We start from the raw sequence: 21,786 nt of genomic DNA on the forward strand, positions 1-21,786 counted from the left end.
CCACATTTTTGAAGTGCACCTGCGCACGGGAACGGCCCACGTTCTTAGACAGCACCACCTTCGGGATTGGCCCACGAAAAAGACGCTAGGAACCCAGATACTTGATACGGAAAAGTGGGGATAACTCGCTGAGGAAGACATTGTCTTCAAAAACAAAGCTAGACAAACGCCCTCGTACCAGTACTACTTATGTCAACAGATATCATAGCTGCGCAAGGTTATTGCAAACACTACAGTTCTTTTTCAAATACGTGGTCTCTACTGTCGCGTGTATAACATGCATGTGCGCACGGGCGCTCGCAGGTACTTCAACTGCACGCTCGAGAACCTGAGCCACGAGCGCTGCTCGGTGCCGTACTCGTGCTGCAAGAAGAACGACTCGTTGTTGACGTCAGGCGATGTGGCAGCGAGCCTGTTCTGCGGCAAAAACGTGCTCAACATGACCGACAGCGACGCCTGGCACAAGGTGCATATCGAGAGTTGTACGGACGCGATCAACCGGTTCATCAGGGACAACGTGATCGTGATCGGCGGCGGCAGCGTGGTGATCGTCGTTCTGCTCTCATTCGTCGACATGCTCACCAACACGGTCATCGACGAGATCGACGTCATCCGATCGATTTACGACAACATCCACGCGGCCGCCTCGCCATAGCGCCCGGGTTCAAACTTATGAACCAGCGTTACAGAAGAAGAAGAGAAAACGCTTTTGTAGCACAGACATGTGGGAGTTGGCACCGAACTTCAAGAGTATTTTCGCGAACAATGATACTGACACGCACCCCTCCTCATGCGCAACATAGTTTAAGTTTTTGACATAAATGATAGTTGAAGGGCGCTCCGCTTCCCCAAATAACTCAAGATTAGTTGTGCCGCTGGTATGTCGTCTCGTGCTTTAGTTTCAAGACTTATAATTTTCTTGTAGCGCAGCGTGAGAATTGATCAACCGTAGTCGAACATGGATGTCGCTGGAGCCAACGTTTCATCAAGGGGACGTGTCTTCGTCCTAACAACGAGACAGCTCTTGTTCGAACACTGCAGATCATTTCAAGTGTCCACTTCTCTGCGAACCTCGATCTTGCAGCATGAGCAGGTCATCAGTAGTCAAGTGTAGCTTTATCGCTGCAGTAGTTGCCACTGCTGCAGAAATAAAGCCTTGTCCTGGAATGCTACCAAGCAAACATTTTTCAACACAAAGCGTTATTATGGGCGGGCAGTAATAATTTCTCGTGATTCCAAGGAAAAGCTTCCACTTTTCCCTTGGAACATATGCAGGCGCTCGTGGGGAGCCTCACGATGTCTACTGGACGCAGAGCGAACGGGATTGAATGAGAAAGTGTTACTTCTGGAAGATGATAACACGCTCTCCTTTGTTGTAAGAGAGGCGAAAAAGAAAATAATGTTCAACTATATTCATGCAGGTAGGCTGGCTTCACTTCACTGACGTCTTGCATTCGGGCGGAGCGGGATGCACTCGTTGTAACGGAGGTTATTGGATCCACTCGGCGCGTACTTGGTTAGTGCAGTTGCCTGCCGAGGTTTGATTCTGATTCGCGTGCGTCGCCTCATTTGCGACAGCAGTTGACCGGATTCGAGTATACTTCGCTCTTGCTTTCGTAACGAGACATATAAAGGAGACCCGCCACTCACCTGTTAAAGCTCTACAATGTAGTTTCCAGTTGTATCAAGTATAGCCGGAAACTTTAGCGCTTTAGCGCAGTAAAAACGAGTAGTCTCACACATTCAAATCCACGAGTTTTCGCAGAATTTCATTCTCAACTTACAAGCTGATAAAGCACTTCAACAGACCATTTCGTTTAATTTATGTATTGATTACTGTATTTAATACGCCAGGAAACAATGCACTGGTTGCGGGATCGTTCGTTTTACCGTCATCACAGTGACCAAACAAGGGTGAAATATCGAATTGACGTAACGGAATGAATTTTAGAGCACTTTTATATTTCAGCAACATAATAAAAGCAGCAAGAAACAAGAATTGCATCGTTCATTAATTATGAGCGCGTACAGTTCTCAGCCAGGCCTTGTCGCTTTTCGTTCTAGTGTTAAGCTGCTTTCTTAGGTCATGCGAGATGTTACATTATTTGTTTGTTTGTTTGTTTGTTTGTTTGTTTTGTTTTGTTTTGTTTGCTTGCTTGCTTGTTCGTTTTTATTTATTTATTTATTTATTTATTTATTTATTTATTTATTTATTTATTTATTTATTTATTTATTTATTTATTTATTTATTTATTTATTTATTTGCCTATTTGCCTATTTGGATGAGATTTGTGCCGGAAGTGATTTTCTGTTAAATAATGGTCCTTATGTTAGCATGTATCTTCTACAAACCTTAAGAACCATTATTGAAAAGTCTTTCCGCAGATTATGAGAATTATTCGAATGTGAGCTGAATGGTCGCAAAGTGGTGGGATCACTTTTGCAGCGAGATTTTTCAATGCTACTGCACATAGGGAGGTTTAGTGAAGAACGTGCGAACATTATACGTGATTCATATATAATAGCTGACTCAGCAGTTCGTTATTCGCCAAGCAGCCGTTGCAAATAAGAAAAATTCCATTTATACGTGCGTCTCAGAACATGGCACATCCCGTTCAAGCAATTAAGGGAAATAGAGGCCACATGCTTACGATTAAGTTTCAGGGATTCGAACAAAGGTGGATAGAAGCTTCCACTTTCTTGCTCGAGAAAGAGAGAGAGAGTGAGAGAGAGAGAGAGAGTACAGAAAGGTAGTGGCCTGCAATCTTGAAGCAATGCCCACGAAATTTGTAATACTGTGAAATTTAGCTGAAGTTATATATACGCTCATGTCACAAACATGTGTTTTCGCACACACGACAACATGAAAATGAAATGAATATAAATTTGATTTTTATATAAAACCAATTGTACTACATAATAGCTGTACTGGGTTGAAACCTAGAACTCATTGTTGAGTTGTGAGAAGGGCTCATATATTAAAGTACAAATAAAAATAAAAAGGGCATTGGAAAGCAGGACACTCATTGTTATTCTCGCAATCAAAATGACAAACGCATTTGGGGCTAAATTCTCAACCTTTTCGTACGTAAGTGCTCTTCACCATTGGCCGGTAAGCTTCGATATGCCCTGCACCAGGGCTAGCTAGAATTTCTTTTCCGGACAATTATAGTCTAAGATTTTTTTGTGAATACAGGCCCTGATTATTGCGACTTCAGGGTAGGATCGATACCTTATCCAACTGTGCGATATTTTCGAACTCTCCTGGCACTCACTGCTGGTAGTAATTTTATTACACTTTGGTATAAACCGCACGAAGAACGGAGCTCCTGCAAAGCGAGGAATGTAGGGACGGTTCCTAGCTTTAGAAACGTGTCCCTGTCTTTGGTAGCACTGCCTTGGATACGTCAAGGAAGATGGTCATAGTCGAAAAGGTAAAACCCTCTGGTGTTACTGTGGCTTACCAAATCGAGGATGCTAAGTTGTGGGGTTCAACGTACCGAAGCTGCACAATTGGTTATGAGTGGAGATATACTCCAGATTAATTTTGACCGCCTATGGCTCTGTAACGAGCATCCAAATCAAGGAAGCTGTATATAGCACTGAAACATTGCCGGAACCCTTTCATCTGCGCTGAAGGCATTTTATGACGCTAACCGCCATGTCGACCTGACGCGTGCGAAATTTTCCAACTCTGGGTCGTACTGGGCCGTAGTGCAATTAAAAGCACGCACCATCGATAGTCACCACCGGTGCTTGTTTGGGTGCGTCTTTCGCGTTTGGGTGTTTCTGCGGCTACTTTCAGAGCACTTCGAAACAAACGTCGCGGCCATACTAACGTCAGTGGGCGAAGATATCAGCCGCTTAGAAAAACAAATTCACACAGAAACTCCGCTGTAGTTATATCTAAGTATGCGTATGCGTATGTACTGTGCCACTTGCTCATCACTACGCAGTGCGGTTTTATTACCAATCTTATCAAACTTGATTCGACAAGCATAAATGCTTATCAAGCTTTACGATCGTTATCAACCTTATCGGACTACATCCGACCCTTATCAACCCTTATCGGTTATTATCACCCTTATAGGACTCGATCCGACCCTTATCAACCCTCATCGGTCATTATCAACCTGCGAAAGGAAATGTCCAGCGATGCTGTTGCAAAACTACCAATACAACTGTTGAGGTTGCTATGCAATGCTTTATTGATGGTTCGGATGCTTGTTTTGAACTTGTTCTTTATTGAAACGCATGCTGTTCTGTTTGTTGTATGGGTGATTTCAATGAATGTATGCACTGTTCGCTTCACTCTGCTGAACGCTTGTAGCATCAGCCACTACATTTCTTGCTTGCATACGGGTCTATGAGCCATTGCTTACGGGGGTATGAGCCATTGCATTCGTATTACTTGACGGACTGACAGGTTTCTCGTTGGGTATGCGTAGAAATGCTAACGCATTTAATATTTCACGCTTATTCAGCCTTCTAAATGCTTATGAGGAGTTAGTATAAGCCCTTCAGTCGAAGTAGACGGTAAATTTTACTTGCCATAGAAACTTGTTAACACAGATTGTTGTGCGCCGTTTTAACACATGTACATGATTCTCCGACCCTCTTTAACGACGATGGTTAACCGCTAATAAATCTGTGATGTAAATTCGACGCTTACCTGACTAGCACGCCCTTTTTAGATTGTCCACGTTGACGGACAGAGGCAGCGTGATGACCTAAGCTGACTTAACCACTGTTAACTTGGATTAACAAGCAGCGCCGTGTTAGTATTTCTTTTTCGTGTCCTAGCCTTCCACGCTGTGCTCGTTTTAACCATTGACTTTCTTACGAATCGGTAGAACCTCACGAGTATTTTTCAGGCCACAAGTTTAAGTCTCATTCTAGCCTTGCGCATTGCCTCCTCTCCACACTACGTACTCTTTCGAACTATACTGCAGTGGTTCCTTGCGTCGTCTTCCTCTGCGCAATAAAGAATTGCTTGACTGCTGCGGCGATCATGAATGGTGATCACGAACCGTCTTATCCTTTGTAACCCCTTTGTCAGAAAAGTTCCAGGACTGATGCCTTATTTCTTTTCCTTTGATATTCAAACTCCATAAATGGGTGTTAGTGAGCCGCTTTGTACGTGCTCATAGTATATTCAGAAGGATTTTTATTGGTATCTTCGACTGGTCGCCTCCATCCTCTGAACCAGAGTCGGGCTGATCCGACGTTCCTCGATCTCGGAGGCCGAGGACACGCACGCAAGCTGAACGGGTGGGAGGAGGAAATGGCAGACGCGAAACCGCGAGACTACAGCAAACGTCCGATTTTGGCAAGTCGAAGCTCCCGGCGCTTCCGGGAAACATTGCAGACGCGTCGGTGGAATGAGCGTTGGTTCAGACGCCAGCATGCAAGGGTCTTCTAGGTTGCCTATAGGTTACGGTGGACCATGGCCAACAACGGCGACACTGTGCTGTGATGTCGCGGTGGGAAACGCTCGTTTCGACGAATGCTCCGATGACAGAGCGTAGGGAGAGAGCGACTGAAAAGAACCAGCCGAACGCTTTCTCCTCTTGCCATTCGAAGACAACGCTGCTCGTGAGAGCGGTCTATAGAGTGCTCTGAAACGACCATATGTAAAATAACTATGCGGCAAAGCATGACCAGTATGGCCCTCAAACGAAGCGACAGAACGTCAAAAGGGCGACGTCACGATTCGCTCACCTCTAAAAAAGTGAAGCGACAACCGCCGAAAACAAAGACAATGATGATTGCATTTTGTGATGATTGGCTTTGTTCACCATGTCTGCAGAATAAACAATAAACTGAAACTTCTGCATTGACGTGAGTAAGCGTTTGCACCAAGCAATTTGGTGGCGCCGTCTCGATTTGTGATCATCTGGACCGCGCTTCTTGTTGCAGGACGAGGTGATTCCATACGCTGCTGTATCAGTGTATCCGGTCAAACAGCCCATACACTTCCTCCGTACCACATTCGCCATATTCACCCGACCTGTCGCCGTGTGATTTCACTTTTGTTATCCCGTGCGAAATTGCCGCTGAAATTGAAGCGTCGTGAAGGTATGAAGGTATGGCCCCTTTGAAGTACAAACCGCTAGGACTTCTCGTTCGTGTATACAATACCACAGAGTTTTCTGCAAAAAGAAATTACTAGAGGAAACTGTGGAGCTAATGTCGACGTGATAATGTGCTGTAGCGCATCGTGGATTAAGCTTTCTCTGGTTGTTTTGATGACCTCCAGAAACGGTGGCAGTTGTGCGCAGATAGCCGAGGGGACTACTTTGACAAGACCTATAATCATTAGCTTATAAGATGAATAAATAATATTTTACAAGCTCAGTGCTATAACTTTTCTGACAAAGGTTTTCTTTTTTTGTGTTGTTGTTGTTGTTGAAACAAGCCAAAGTCACTGAACCACTTTGCTTGGGAGGTCGTATATTTTTATTGAACAGTGTGCGAGCAAGGTCAGAACTCCAACTACAACTTCGCTGCCGGAAAGTAGGATACCGCCGACCGTGCTGTTTTTGGCATTCTACTAGCCGTGTACTCATCACACATTGTCGAGGAGGCATTTCTGCATAGAAATAACAATAAAATAACATTTAGTATCACTGCTGCTAGACTACGACTCAATGCACACGCACACAAGCGCACTTCTATCTCGTATTCTGTTCTATTCATTCCCTCTATTTTTCTGAGTACGGGTCAAGCTGAAGATAAGATGTAACGCTTTTCAGTAAATAGAAAAAACGTGAAAAAAGAACAACAAAATAGCGTTTTGTAATGCGTGTGAGGAATCAGGGGTACGTATTAAGGGTTTCGATTTTAGTGATGTCACGGCTACATCACTTGGTAAATGTTACATAAATCTATGAAAACCACGTCAACTTGCACACTGAACGCAGCATTACTTAATCGCAGCGCTTCTCTCGCGCACGCCCGTTTCGCAAGCACATTCAGTGAATAGTGACCAGAAGTGATCGTCACGCTGTCTCAAAAGCTTTTCTTTCCATCGTGCATCTTTATCGGAAACCTAATCAAATGCTGCGAATCCATTGTTCAATGCATACATCATAGTCGTGAGCTCCGGACTTATTCTGGTCGCCTGGAATTCCGTAGCGTGCACTCGAACCACAATACACGGGCGCATTTGCATTTGCCCCAAACGAAATGCAGCCTGGAATCGAACCTGCTAATTCCTGCTCACCAGCAGAATGACATTGCCGCGGAGCCACCACGACGGGCTATTGACAATTGGTTGAGTCTCGATAACTAGTTCACGTGATTACGAAAACCTTAGAACGATCTCCCATACAAATTTATAACAAGAGTGTGCACAAATCCTCGAGTACGTTTTATACAGCTACAGAACCTCACGATGTCATTCAGACTTTGGAGAGCGCTTTTCATAGTTGCGAATATTTGGGGACGAACAGTGCTAAACACAGGACAAAAGGTGTTTAGCGAATGTACTGCATGCAAGTGCGCTGAATGCTAAAATGGGCATCTATATTGATATTCACTGTGCCATGTGATAGGTGTTGTGCTATTTGAAACTCTGGCACATCTAGATCGCTTCTGTAATACACGCTGTTCTGTAGTTATGTGCATACAGTTAGTACTGTTCGTATATATACATAGTGTGTATATACAAAGTGTGTGTGCATATGGCGTACTTTCTTGTGCACTTCTCAGGGACACTGTTAAGTACGGCACTGAACAGCAGGTGCTTAGCTCATTCTATTACACCGTCACTCCTCCTGTTCTCATCTTCTTTCCTATGTTTCCCTTTCACCAGTGTCGAGTAGAAGGCTAGAGACGCGCTTCCCCGGCCAGCCTCCCCACCTTTCCAATCATTAAACCCTCACTCATGGCGAGCATGTGCCGGAGTTTCAAATTACGCGTGCCCTCAGGAGATATCGCGAGCGACGCTGGCGTGGAACTCTTTCAGATCTTTGGTATTCTTCGAAGTGGGCAGTCTAGCGTAAGCACGCCGTGTATATTCGAGTGATATAGAAGTCACATACTTTTGCTGTTAATATAATTGCGCTTTTGCCATGTGCTATGTGCTTGATACATGACTGCTTGTTTCGTTTGTTGCATATGTGTTTGTGTTTGTTTTCTTTTTTTGTTGTTGTTGTTGTTGTTATCAGGCTCTTTTAAAGTTTACACACATAGTACATAACTCTTTTCACGTAATGAACCTTGCGGTTGTCAGTCAGTGCCGCGACCTCTCCCTTCTCGTTCTTTCTCCGGCGTTTAGCGCCGTTCTGCTCCCAAATATGTGCAACTATAGCCTCTTTATGGCTGCGAATCTCATATCAAAATGTACGACAGAAACAATCAAGAAAAATGCGCTTACGGTTGCCGTCTTCATTTTTTCTGCAGAGGGCCCGAACAATTTCTGTTACGAGGACAGAGAAGTGGAAGATAAAACGACAGTGGCAGTGTTTGGCGTAACACTAAACACGTACACAAACACGCACAGAGTTAACTTTTAGCACTTCCGTGGGAGAGAAAGAACAATGGGAAGGAACTTAAACAACATCCTACCATAACTTCGTATACCCTGCAACAGCGTTTGCCTGCGACAACTTTTACAAACCTCTTTTCTGACTCTTAAGACAAGGTCTTAACTCACGTTTGACAACATTCAGATTCAACCAATAAATGAAATCAATGTTATTCGCCAGTGGAAGTCCTGGGTGATCACTTTTGGTCTAAAATCTACCTAAGTAGCGTGACGCGACCCAAAAGAACTAACAGTGGCAATAGTAAACGTTGTGTGCACAGTTACAAAGGTGCAGATAAATATAGCATGAAAATGCTGAAATTTCTGAAAATGTTGGACTGAGTTTGGTTTGCCCTCGATTCGCCTTTGTATTTTTTATCATTTTCAGACTTGCCGCTGCTCCACCCAGGTGTTCACCCCACCTTCGACATCTTCAGTGCGCCGCATTTGTAACAGCTAAGTTGCATACGGCAAATAGATGACTTGATCAACGTGCTCCTCGTTCATTCAGGTCACCTGTTTAGCGAAAGGAATCGCCGAAACGGCGGGCTTCTCCGCACAAGGCCTCTTATTGTGGAGAAGCATACTTAAGTGCAAAAAAACTTGGGTTCGACGAACTAATGCGAGCGCGGTAATGTGGCGGCCTCGCCAGTGCCACATTCAGGAAGTTGTTTGTAAAAATGAGGCATATATCCTCACTCCAAGATGAACATTTCCACTAATTTATGCATAAGCAGAAGGCTTTTATTTTTCATGGCAAAGTCAACTTTCAGCTAAGCGGGTGTTAGCTTCGCTAAGCTATACGCTCCTCATGAGAAAATATAATAGCCTTTCTTAATTGAACAGGAAACTGTCATCCACATGACTAGCACGAGGATGCAGCGGAAACCAGCACAAGTGTTTTTTCAACCGCGAGAAACCTTCTGAGAAACTTCTTTCTGAGATATTAGCACGCTTTTTCTTTGTAGTTTCGTACTAAAGTCGGGTTAATGCATTTTTTTTTCCTTTTATGAACCTTCATATACCTTGCGGGCTTCTGCAGAATTGATTTACCTTCTTTTTTTGTTCTTTTATATTTGCTTCATTTGAGTGTTAGTGCTTTCTAGCCTGTAGTGTGTTCTTACCGACGAGATACGTGGATCTGCTGACAAGCAGTGCGAATCGGCAGTCATGCTTGCTGTTATTGTGAGTACGAAATTCTTAGGCGAGGCGAGTTGTATACGTACAGAATAGCTGCGCAACTGCATTGTAGACATGAAGATGCTGCCATATCCACTGCTCATATACTTTGTCAATAAGGGTTCTTTTTCACTGCGCACGAAGGTTATAATTTTCACTGTATAGGAAATTGTTATAGAAATTGTTCGAGATTTCTTAAAACTTAAGCAAATTCACAGAGCGGAAACAGGCAAGCACTGAAAAAAAATTGAAATTAAGATAACCGATTGTTTGTTTTTGATCTTCCAGACCTTGTCGGCTTCCGCGCTGTGAATTGGCATCGCTGATCACCAACTAACCCTAATGATACCATGCTAATAATGTAAACAAAAGAAGCTGGGGTTGAACTTCGTTGCGTTTTATTTAGAAGATACACTGATATAGATAAAAAAAACTGTTGCGTTAAGATGCATTGATACAGATAGCAAAAATAAACTACTCACCGTAACATCTGCAGACAGCATGCAGTTTATAGACTGAAAGATAATGGCGTCATGATTAAAGGAGTAAAATGTGAAGAAAGCTAATTATGTTTGAATTACTGGTCGCCATGCATTATGGCGCTTCTTAAAAAGAAAAAAAAAGAAAAATAGACAAAGAGAAAAAGAAACCAGGCCTGAGCCACCCGAAAAACACTCGCAGAAGTAACTGCAGCCCTAATGGCCAGAACGTTTCTCCTTTCGGTCTAGTTTACAGCACTCATCGTTGCATTCATTACTGGAGCGTTTGTTCGCTGATGGACAAGAGTTGCATGGGTGACCAAGAACGGACGCGGATAGCGGTCATGTGACCAACTTGCCGTGCTAAGAGCGGGGGGAAATGGAAGAAGCATGGTAGAAGGAAATATACTATAATATACTATTTTAGTTACTTTTATCAGGATCTTCTGTGACGCGTAATGATGAAGTAAAATACTTGGAGGTAACATTCACTGAAAAATTTAGTTGGGAATTCCACATAGATAACATATGTACAAAAGCATACCGACAGCTTGCACTCATCCGACGAAAATTCTCAGCTGCACCCCGCATGTAAAACTAAGCGCCTTTCTTGACCCATTCTTGAACTAAGACCCATTCTTGAGTACAGCGCCATAGTTTGGAACCCCCATCAGTCTTATCTGAATAAGAAACTTGAAAGAATTCAAAGCCTGGCACTCTGTTTTATTTATTCCCGTTACTCCCGTTATGATAGTGTGACATTTCTCCGTAAAAGGGCAGGCACCTCGACGTTAGAATGCTGACGACTGACTACATGCATGAAATTTCTTTTCTTGTTTTATCCTGATTGTATCTGCATAACTAAAGATACGTACCTAAAACCACCTCACCACCGCTCCAAGAGAATCAACCATGACATGTGCATACGACCATTTGCTGCTAGATGTGACGTATTTAAATTTTCATTTTTTCCTCGATCCATAGAATTATGGAATAACGTTCCCTACCATATAAGAATGATGTGTCACTTGATGCTTTTGTGGCGAATATTGAATATTTCTTTGAAGAGCAGTCCCTTTTCAGAACACCGTGCCTGTTGTTTCTACATACTGTTCATTCCACTCCTGTCAGAGCCTGAGTAAGGCTTATAGTATTATGAAAAAACTGTTGCTCCAATCCACGCTGTGAAGGTGTTTGGACAGCGAAGCTGTGAACGACACCCACAACGATTACGCATTGTGACGTCACTTGAATTAACACACGTGGCTCTACAAAGAGTGAAACCAGGGACAAGTGAAATGTACTTCACCACACCCTTTATTACTTCACAACGACGTTATATTCACGCTGTTCTTCTGGTGTCATTACTTTCCGTGGTCTACCCATGGTAGCCTGGAATGAACTGAATGAGCTGCTAGACCGTGGTGACATCACTACGTGATTTCTATGCTGTTGGGTACTTTTCCACTCGGAGTAGCTTACGCAACCATAATCTTTACCGGGAAACACACGCGAGAGAAGGAACGTGCTTCGCATTAATCGCATACATTATACGGTTTACACGTCACACGAGGGTTTTGAATGACGTCAACCCCTTTCGAAGCAGCTGCAAACCTAATCTTTACCGGAACGCGTCGGAGAGTGTTCCCATTGTTCCCATGCGCCTTATCATCCGTCATGTGGTTTTGATGCTTGTTTTATGGTTTTTCTTTTGAAAACCAGTGCTGAGCTGTATGCTGTGAAACCATCATTTTTTTTCTTTATCTCCCTCAGAAATTTGGTCATTATAGACGCCTTTCTTACTGTTTTAGTTTTTATTAGTTATTACAGTTAGCCCGAGTTAAGTCGTAGGCTCGGTTTGAGTGGTGAATTAAATTTGATGCGTAAGTGTCAAATGACCCATTCAGCGAAATGCAGCTCCACTAACGTGAAACCTGAGGAGGTGCGAAGTATGCAGTGATGCACCGCTAATGGGCTCATACTGCCTTAAGCAATGGCTCATAACCCCGTAAACGTGGCCTCCCCATTACGACGACAAAAGAGAAGTAAAATTCTACGCTTGAATGACGACTGGCAACGCAGTCAGCTGTGGAAGACGACGACGACGACGAACGCGGGAGCGCTCGGCACGCGGGATGCTCGGCAGGCGCTCGCGAGCACGAGCCGCTTGCTTACCGTGACGTTTTTTGCTTACGCCAACGACACGAAAATTTCCTTGGCTGATAGAGGTATACAGCTTCGCTGTAAAATAAATAAAATAATAAGGGAGCATGACTTCAGGCAGTTAGCCTCGGCAAGGCAACAACTCCTTTCCTACGGTGCCCGTGTGCGTGTTCACTCGTGGTAAATAGGCACTATATAGTGTCCGGCCTTTGGAGGAGGCACTGTTTGGTTCGTGGTAGCTCTTGCGATGCTCTCGTCCTGATCGCTCTTTGCCGTCCGCCAGTCTGCTGTACCCTTCCCCATTGTCTCCGCGCCCTCGGCGGCTGAAATTTGCCAATTGCCTATCACGTGTTGAGGGTCTGCTTCCCCATGAATCTTTACTTTGTAATTGTATAGCCATAGCAATCATGCGGATGCTCGACGCGCGTTTGCGCCGTAATCGTTGGCATCGTCGTGTTGTCACGGTATCGACACGCATGCGCGGCCAGCGCATGGCGGGTCAGAAGGTCTCCAGAAACGCGCAGTGCTTTCGGCTGCAAAAGTGACAAACCTGAGTGAACGCACCACCACGCTAAGCTCAATCAGCAGCATTCTAGTTTAAGCTGCCGGCATGAGCGCTGTGTGCGCCCACATTAGCGTTCCTGCTGAGTAGCTGTGGGCATGTACCACACCGTGGTACACACACACACTGGTCTGAGCTGAACGGACAGTAAACATCAAGGCAAATCTATCTAACCCTTTCTTTGGGCGCTGACGAACGCCTATAGTTTTCCTTCGGTCTCATGTCACGCACCACCGAGATGCGACGCCTCCGACGCCGTTGGCAGTACTCTTCATCGCGCCAGCTTTCTGGCATTCCTTCGGCATCCTATCGCTTTCAATGCGTCGCCTTCGGCCGAAACTGCCAAATTCCATGACTATGCGCCAAAATTGTCACGTGACGCTCCCTTCTATTTTATTTTTTCTTCCATCATCCATCAAGTCCAGTGAGGTCGTCGTTTGATTGTATAGTTGACGTCTATCGCATTCAGTGCTCTAGGAGGCGAGCACTGAATGCTCGCCTCCAGAGATATTGCTGAACTCCCGACATACATGAATTTTTCCTCTTATTAAAGTACAAAACTTGAAGAAATGCGCCGGCGTGTGCTTCTATCTGTTTTCTATATACACATGTACCGTTTCGAAAAATAAACCAAACGTTGGAAGGGAGCGCTGTGTCGGCAACATCGACTTCGGTGCCTTGCGATGGCGTGCTCGCGTATCACGCAGCAGGCCCGTACATTTTAACAAATCCCTCGATCCGTGGTCCGTTCATATCACCTAATGGGCCTTGTCGTTTATTATTTCCTGTGCGCGTGCGTGCGTGCGTGCGTGCGTGCTGAAGTTTCCTTTAACGCTCTACAACTTTCTCAATAGATGTTATTCTTATTACGATTGCACATTGAGCAATTAAGCTACTGCTTCCATATGATAACCTCAGTTGGTAGTCAGCACAGGTCCTGTGTTCTCCTTGCTTGTTTCCGTCGTACGTGGTATTCAAAATGTCTCATGCATTTCCCCTAATGTTAGGACTTGGGAAGTTAATCTAATTGTCTTGACTAGTTGTGCAAATGCAAAAAAAAAGCTTACGTAGAAACTCCACTGGAGCTGTCTAAATATGCGCAAGCAAAGTGCCACTTGCTCATCTCCACGCAGCGCGGTGTCATTATCAATCTTATCAAACTTGATCTGACCAGCATAAACACTCATCAAGCTTTATCGGTCGTTATCAACCTTATGGGACTACATCCGGCGCTTATCAACAATTATCGGTTGTTATCACCCTTATCGGACTCAATCCGACCTTTATCAACCCTTATCGGTCGTTATCAGCCTGCGAAAGCGGATTTTCAGCAAAGTTGTTGTAAAACCACCACTACAGCTGTTGAGGGGGGCGTGCAATGCTTTACTGGTGGTTCGGATGCTTGTTTTGAGCTTGTTCTTTATTGAAACGTACGCTGTTATGTGTGCTGTATGGGTGATTTCAATGAATGTATGCACTGTTCGATTCACTTTGCTGAGCGCTTGTAGCCTCAGCCTTACGGGCGTATGAGCCATTGCATTTTTTGCTTGCATACGGGGGTATGAGCCATTGCTTACGGAGGTATGAGCCATTGCATTCGTCTTATGTGATGGACAGATTTCTCGTTGGCTAGCCATGGAAATGCCTGTGCATTTAAAAAACAATTGTGAGATTTTCTATGTGTTAGGGTCGCGGACAACGTTATTTTATTCATGTCCTCCTATATAGCAGAACCAAATATTCTACAATCTTGACCAAAGTTCGCTGGGACACCCTGTATAAAGTACAAATCAAAACGTGACCGCCTCGGTAGTCTCATAGTGGCATTGCTTGACGTGGCGCAAGTTCTACATCGATACGTGATGTCTTTACTATGCTGTGCCGCCAAAAAGCAACCGAAAATGTGTTAGCTCATTGTCAATAATTTTGAGTTCATTCAATGCATTGTTAGTAACTTCTTCCAGAGTGACTCGACAACGTCGCTCACCTTCTCGTAGTTGCCTCCCTTTGCGCACTGCCAGGAGTAGTTGGGGAAACCACGGGCGAACGCGCTTTTCACGCATGGAGCATTCTGGAGGAGAACGATGCGCACCAACTCAAACATGCGGACGTGGCAAAATATCCGAAGACATGGAAGGCTCTGCTGTGATGACTAGCCCGTAATAGGCATTAGTGGGTCTTTAAAGCATTACGTCTCAAAAGAACGAAACGTGCACTCAACTCGCCTGAAAGTCGTTCCAGTTATTTTTTAGTAGAGGTAGAAGAGGCAGCAGGCTGAACAGCCTAGGGGCGCATTTCGCGAAAACTGAAAAAAAAGGAAAGGAAAAAGTAAAGGGAGAAACCACTGGAGAAATGCATGTCATCGACTGCTTTTGGTATCTGTTGGTAGCGGGTGTGGAGTAGGTGCAAGTATGGTGCATAAAACCCCTGCCCTATGTTAAAAGAAATTAGAAAACTTCTCACTCATTCACTTATTGGTAGTCGCGTCACTCAATAGGGAGCCTTTCTTAAGAACTGACTAAAACGCAATGCTTCTTCCTGATCTCAAACAGCTTCAATGATGATAATGTACAATAACCTCTCAACAAGCGTCAGGTCTTGCCTAATGTCTAAAGCTATTTTGGAGCATTTTGGAGTATTTTGGGATACGAATCTGTTATGTCCACAACAACTGGTGCATGCAGCAAAGTCATCGTTTTTATTCGTCGAAAACTCACCTATGTTCGCCAGCCGATTCCGCCTCACGATGACAATCAATATGTTTGCCTAACAATTAAAAAGTGCAAACTCATGTTTACACTTGTAGGCGTTTATACATCGCCTTCAAGTAACTTCGATTCCAGAAGATTTACAAACATCTTGTAGGTGTGTCCTGTTCCATGGGTCACAATTGGCGATTTTAATGCGCATCATATGGCACGGGGAAGCAGAAGAACATATGCGAAAGGACAAAGACTAACAAACTTCGCTTGCAACCACGGCCTTTCACTCCTGAATGACGGCAGCCCAACGTTTCTACAAGGCGTGAATTATGGCAGCTGTCTTCACCGTGTCTTGTCTTGTCTTTGTTCTCGTAGCTTTCGTCTCCAGCTCTTTCCCAAGATGTGTCAAATTCTTTTTGGATATCGAGACCAACGGGAGTGATCACATTCCCACGTACCTTTTCATCTAAGGGTTGTCCAGGTCCTTCCCCCGGAACATCATTCCATTAATGACTGGACTACTTTTACCTCTGCCAGTGGAAGATGCTTGTCGAGAGGGCTTGTGCTCTGGATTAGAGGAAACAATCAAGTGTGCAACGCGAGACGCCACGCGCACGGTCACCGTTTCGTCGAAGCACACGGATTTGGATATAAAGTTGGGCGGCTTCGTGCTCTCCGTTGTCGTGCGGAGCGGCGATACCGGCGTACAAATTCCATCGATGACCTTAGGACAGCCAGACAACTACAAAAGTTTCGCGTGACTGCCGCATGGATCTTCCTTTCGCAATGGAGGAACTTCATCCCCGGGACCATATGGAATATCCTACCACGCCTTGAACAACCTGGGTGAATGCGCATTTAGAGAACTGTTAGATCTCTACAACGTATCCTGGCAAGATGGCATGGTTCCCGAAGAATGTAAGACAAGCCGCTTGATCCTTTTCCTGAAGCACGGCAAATCCCCACTTGAACTCACCTCATACCACCCAATAGCGCTGGCCAGCTGTGTGAGAAAGGTAATGGAAAAGGTGATCCTTGCCCACTTGGAGTAGTACCTGGAACACTACAACATGTTCCCAAATTGCATGGCTGACTTTCGTCGAGATCGCTCATCAACAGACAGTGTTTCCAGCATCAAAAGTCAAGTAAAATATTATCTGCAGCTTTGTTCTTAGATGTCAAGAGGGCATACGATAACGTATCTCACGAGGTTATCCTCGATGCTCTTGATAAGGTTGGCCTAGGGGGTCGAGTTTTTCAATGGATTTCTCATTACCTATTTATGAGATCGTACTTTGCGTGTACCAGCGATGGTCAAACCGCATGACACTACACCTACCGAGATGTTCCTCAAGGCGGAGTACTAAGCCTCACCCAATTCAACCTCACACTCATTGGTCTCGTTGAACATTTGCCAGCAGCGATAAAAAGATATATGTACACAGAAGACATATGTATATGAACTTCAGGTGTGACACGTGCTCAGATACGTGCAACACTTCAAAAAGCTGCTACTCTGACAGCTGTATATCTCCGCAACCAAGGTCATGAAATCTCGTCAGACAAATGTGCACTGATGGGATTCACTCGCAAACCAATGACACCATACGACATCTCTATAAATGGCCTGATAATTTTTTATGAAAAAACTCGCAGATTTCTTGGCATAATCATTGATAAATATCTCTCATGGAGCCCGCACGTTACCTACTTGAAACAGCGCCTGACAGCAATCCCCAAGCTTTTCAAGTTTCTGGGCGGAAATACTTGGGGAATGTTAGTACATGCAATGTTGGAATTGTACAGGGCTCTTTTTCTGGGCTTTTTGAGATACAGTTTGCCCACACTGACCAACACTTGTCAGACAAATCTTAGTGCTCTACAGGCTATTCAAGCTCGGACTCTCAGGCTTTGTCTGGGTTGGCCAAAATGCACTCGACAGTGGCGACTATTGCAATCGCCCGGGGCCAACTCATACAAACACACATTGCGGTGGAAGTGTTGAGAGTAACACAATAGGCACTTTGCCCGTGCCAGTTCCCATCATCTGACAACACTACCGTCAGAAAGGCCACAGGCATCATTTTGTGGTAGAATTTCGGATTATTACACCCGCCTTCCATCAGGCTTCACCCCCGCAACTATGCCATCGATTACTTCGTGGTGTTTGGCTCGACCTGCAGTGCACCTCACCGTACCAGGAATCAGGAAAACATATGAGCTGTCATCACGTGCTCTTAAACAACTACCAACTCTGCTCCGTTTGCACGAGGGGTACGCCAACCTCGTACACATTTATACTGGTGGATCAGCAACTGTCCAGTGTTCCTATGTAGCGGTGGTTTTCCCAGCGAAAGCCACCACCATCAGTTTCAAGACGTGTCACCCAACGACAGCTGCGGAACTTGCATTTCTTCGGGCTGCACTACGTCTTGTCTGCCAAGAACAACGTCAAAGATGGTCAATATTCAGTGACTTGAAGGCAGCACTGCAGTCTTTGCTATCAGCCTTGCGGCGTGTACCACACGAACAACTGGTACTCGAGATTAGAAAACTAATCCACACCTTGACTGAGAAAGGACACCACATGACATTTCAGTGGCTTCCAAGTCATTGCGGCGTCAAAGGGAACGAAACCGTCGATAACGCTGCTCGGTCAGCCCTTCTAGGCGACGAAGAGGAGTCGATACCGTTATCAAGGACAGATGCCGCTAGAAAACTTCGAATGTTCACCCGTGATATCACGTTCTCCGTGTGGAACACAGGAAGTTTTCAAAGCAACCACCTGCACCACCTCGACTCTTCTCTACGCCTTAGCATTCCAGCTGAACTCTGCCGTCGCGAAGCTGCCCTGCTTTGTCAAATATGGCTAGGAGTGGCCTTTACTAAGTATTTTGCATTACGAATCGAATGGGCCGACGACGCCTGGTGAGATGACTGTGGTAGCGAGGAGACTCTACAACACCTTCTCTGTGACTGCCCTCGCTACAATTTACAGAGACGATCGCTCGCAATCGCGATAGCGCGCTTTGACCGAAAGTACTCTAACAGAGAAACTAATTTTAGAATACCGACATCACAAGCCATCGCAGCGGAGGGCGACGAGTGCACTGTTGCAGTTGTTAAGGGCAACAGACTTGGACAAGTCGCTGTAGCCTGAACAGATGTTTATAGCGCTGCAAGTGCTACTGTGCTGTGCGGTGACAGTGTGCGGTGACAGTGACCGATTGTGATTGTGTATATGTGTTCCTTTCTTTTTCTATCTCTACTTTCCTCTCTACGCCTCCGTAGAAGACTGTCAAAGCGTTTAATGACATAACGCTCAAAAACTGTAAGCTGAGAGGATCATAAGCTTCAAGAGGCTCAAGAGGTCACGTGGAAATCTCTGTAAGCATGAATGCGAAAACGGTATTCACAGCTGAATGACCTCTTTTACTCCAGAAACTCCAGAAGCGGTGCCTTTCTAATAAAATGACACTCACTGTTATTATCATCGATAGACAAATAACGGGAGATTGTGTTTACAGTAAACACTTGAAAGTTTACTTTAATAATGATACTCTTACTCTCCGCATGTAAAAAATAAACGTTCATAGAAAGTGAGTTTTGAAGCTATAGTCGGACAACTCAATGGCAAATACACCACTGTCTAAAAGAAAGATAAACTGTATAGACGCACCAGGCAATCATGTTTGCTCAATTCCATGACGTCATGGCAGAGCACGGAGGCAAGGAGGGCAGGTGCACTAGGTGCAGCCTGTACTGAAATTCTCAAGTTGTTATCGATTGTCATAACAAAATTCACCTCGAACTGCGACCAAAGCACCAGCTTGCTACCGAAGCGCACCGCACTCGCACAATGCAGTGAAAGCAATGCATCATGAGGGTCGAGCCGAGAACGCGTACCCATGAGCTTGTTCTGTCTTCCTTTCCTTCGTTTCCACCGCACTCGTGAATCAATCAAGAAACATGATGAATGCGAACTGAACGGGCCCGTCTTTTCCTTGGCATTTCGCACAAGACACTTCGTGTGCCAATGTTTACATTAAAATTAAAATTAAAGTAGTGTGTGATTCGTTTGAAACTGCTATTTGTGTTACTTTTCTATTGAATCTGTGCAAAAACCGGGGGAAATATTTGATTGTGTATGAACATACATACAGGGCACATCACATGGCTATAAGCGAACTTTTTTTTTTAATTGACGTCGTAAACGGATGCGTCCACTGCATATTGTTTAAGTTCGTTGTGAGCTGGTGGGACTACTTCCGTAGTGTGCGTAGTAAGGTAATTAAATAGCTCTGCTTACTGCTATTGAAAGTAGCCCAAGTATCAGCTTATACGTTAGAAACATGGTTTGTATAGGCACAGCGACTTCTTTGATAAATGCGGTGCAGCGAAGATTCTCCTACTCGCAGGATTACAGCACAGCCGCCGAATCGAAGTAAATTTTGCTCTGGGTGCCATTTGTTTCAGCCGGTGATCTCTGACCGAGTGGTGAAAGGCGATGCACGAAGACCGCGACGTGGAAGGTAAGCAGCGAGAAAAAACGGGAGGAAACTTTCATGAAACCAAAGCTTAGTCGTTTCGGTGTGTGCTAACAGCTGCGCATGAATTCCTGTCCTGATGGCACGCAATTATTGTTCGAAATATATCTACTCTCTCGTTATCTAGATTATCACTTTACAAGTATGGGTTTAGCAGAGCTTTTTAAGGAGCTAATTTGTCACACATACTAAAATAAGTAATAAGGCGCGAAAAAAAAAACGAAGTGAAACAAACACACATGAACAGGACGGGCGCCTTATTAAACAGTATGCCGTTAGAACCTTGATGAGAGCAAGAAACCGACGCTGAAAGAGCGTCATCCACTGTGAAGCAGCAGTGCAACCGAACAACGAACCACTAACATGAGCCCTCCAATTTTTCGCGTAAGGTTCTAGCATTTTCGGGAGGAGCGCCTTACCTTTCTTGCACGGTGGGGATAGCGTGTCCTTCTTGACAGCCAAAATCTCCTTCCGAAACTGCTCGTACGTCTTCGCCTCAGCCCTTGCGCAGAGTAAGCCGCAAAGCACAGCGATTGTGAAAAATGCCACCGACCACCTCATTCTCGGTCGCGCTGTCGTTAGCAGCGGTAGAACAAGGAATTTCGCTTCAAAGTTGTTTGGAGAGTCGAATGCGCCGAACTGTGCCAGCGCAAGACAGCCTGCTTTATAGCACCGCACGGAGGTCTTTGTGTTCCAATGATGGATTCAGGTGTGCTGGAGCCATCACTTGCATTGCCAAGAGCTGCTCCGCCTTTCATATGTACAAGCCCAGTTTTACGTGTGAGGGATAAGTTGGGAAAGCGCTAAAGCAAAGTTAGAAAGATAGGCGACGGTAGACAGGGTTACTAAATGAGAAAATCAAAAGTGGGCAGAGTTGAGAGAAAGAGTAAAGAAACGAAAACAAGAAAACGGCAGGGCCCTTAAGAAGTCGCCCTGGATAAACGACTACAAAAAAAAATGCATTTCAGAAAACGACCAGTTGATTTTACCGTAAAATATACAGGCGCAAACATACTGGACGCCACCTTCAGAGTCTGATTATTATTTTTTTTTCGTGTCGTTGGAGAATTTGGCTTCTCTATTTTTGGTAGAAGTTGACAGGTAACGCAGGAAACGACACGAGGCAAAATTCTACGCCATTCGCATTGTTCACTGATTGTTCTCAAATTTCAAAATATGGCGTAATATTCCCAGTTCCGCTATTGTTCTCAAAAGAAGGTCCTAGCACCTGTTCCTTTATTTAGCGGTGAAATTCTTCCATCTTTTAACAGGGCCAGGACAATCGTTTAGTACGCCGGGCGTGTCAAAACGCGTCATACCGATTCTTCCGTTCTTTAACCCGCACGTGCTCTTCTTGAACAAGCGGGAAGGTATCTATAACTGTGACTATTATCGCAGCGACACTCCAGAATGCCCCATCATGGACTCTTGCTGGCAGTGACAGTTATTTATGTCGCATAGAACACTTCACGGTGGACAGTCGTTACTCCGAGCACGCCGTGTACTCCTCGTGTTTTAGAGCGAGCGACGCGAATTGCGTAGCACTTTCTGGAAGCCATGCGGGCACCAGCCGGGTATACGCTAGAACCTTCGATGAGTCGTGCATAAAAGCCGACGCGCTTGA

The 21,786-nt window shown here is 44.9% G+C and overlaps 1 protein-coding gene and 1 long non-coding RNA gene across 2 annotated transcripts; one reads left to right on the forward strand and one right to left on the reverse strand.

Annotated features, from left to right (window-relative positions):
• The first annotated feature begins 277 nt into the window (after window positions 1-277).
• LOC125947780 (tetraspanin-33-like) lies at window positions 278-655 on the forward strand. Its single transcript, XM_049673062.1, has one exon. The coding sequence runs from the start codon at window positions 278-280 to the stop codon at window positions 653-655; it is 378 nt and encodes a 125-aa protein (XP_049529019.1).
• A 5,777-nt stretch (window positions 656-6,432) lies between these two features.
• LOC119461897 (uncharacterized) lies at window positions 6,433-20,896 on the reverse strand. The gene is made up of 5 exons (XR_007468337.1): window positions 20,582-20,896; window positions 14,901-15,218; window positions 10,192-10,224; window positions 8,381-8,422; window positions 6,433-6,592 (listed from the first exon to the last, which is right to left on the reverse strand). It is a non-coding gene; the product is annotated as an uncharacterized LOC119461897 (long non-coding RNA).
• Window positions 20,897-21,786: the final 890 nt, after the last annotated feature.

Source organism: Dermacentor silvarum, chromosome 8, assembly GCF_013339745.2.
Source record: "Dermacentor silvarum isolate Dsil-2018 chromosome 8, BIME_Dsil_1.4, whole genome shotgun sequence".
NCBI lineage: Eukaryota > Metazoa > Arthropoda > Arachnida > Ixodida > Ixodidae > Dermacentor > Dermacentor silvarum.

Excerpts from the sequence above, each read along its gene's own strand:
- LOC125947780 (XM_049673062.1), top strand. The coding sequence starts at position 278 with ATGCATGTGCGCACGGGCGCTCGCAGGTACTTCAACTGCACGCTCGAG.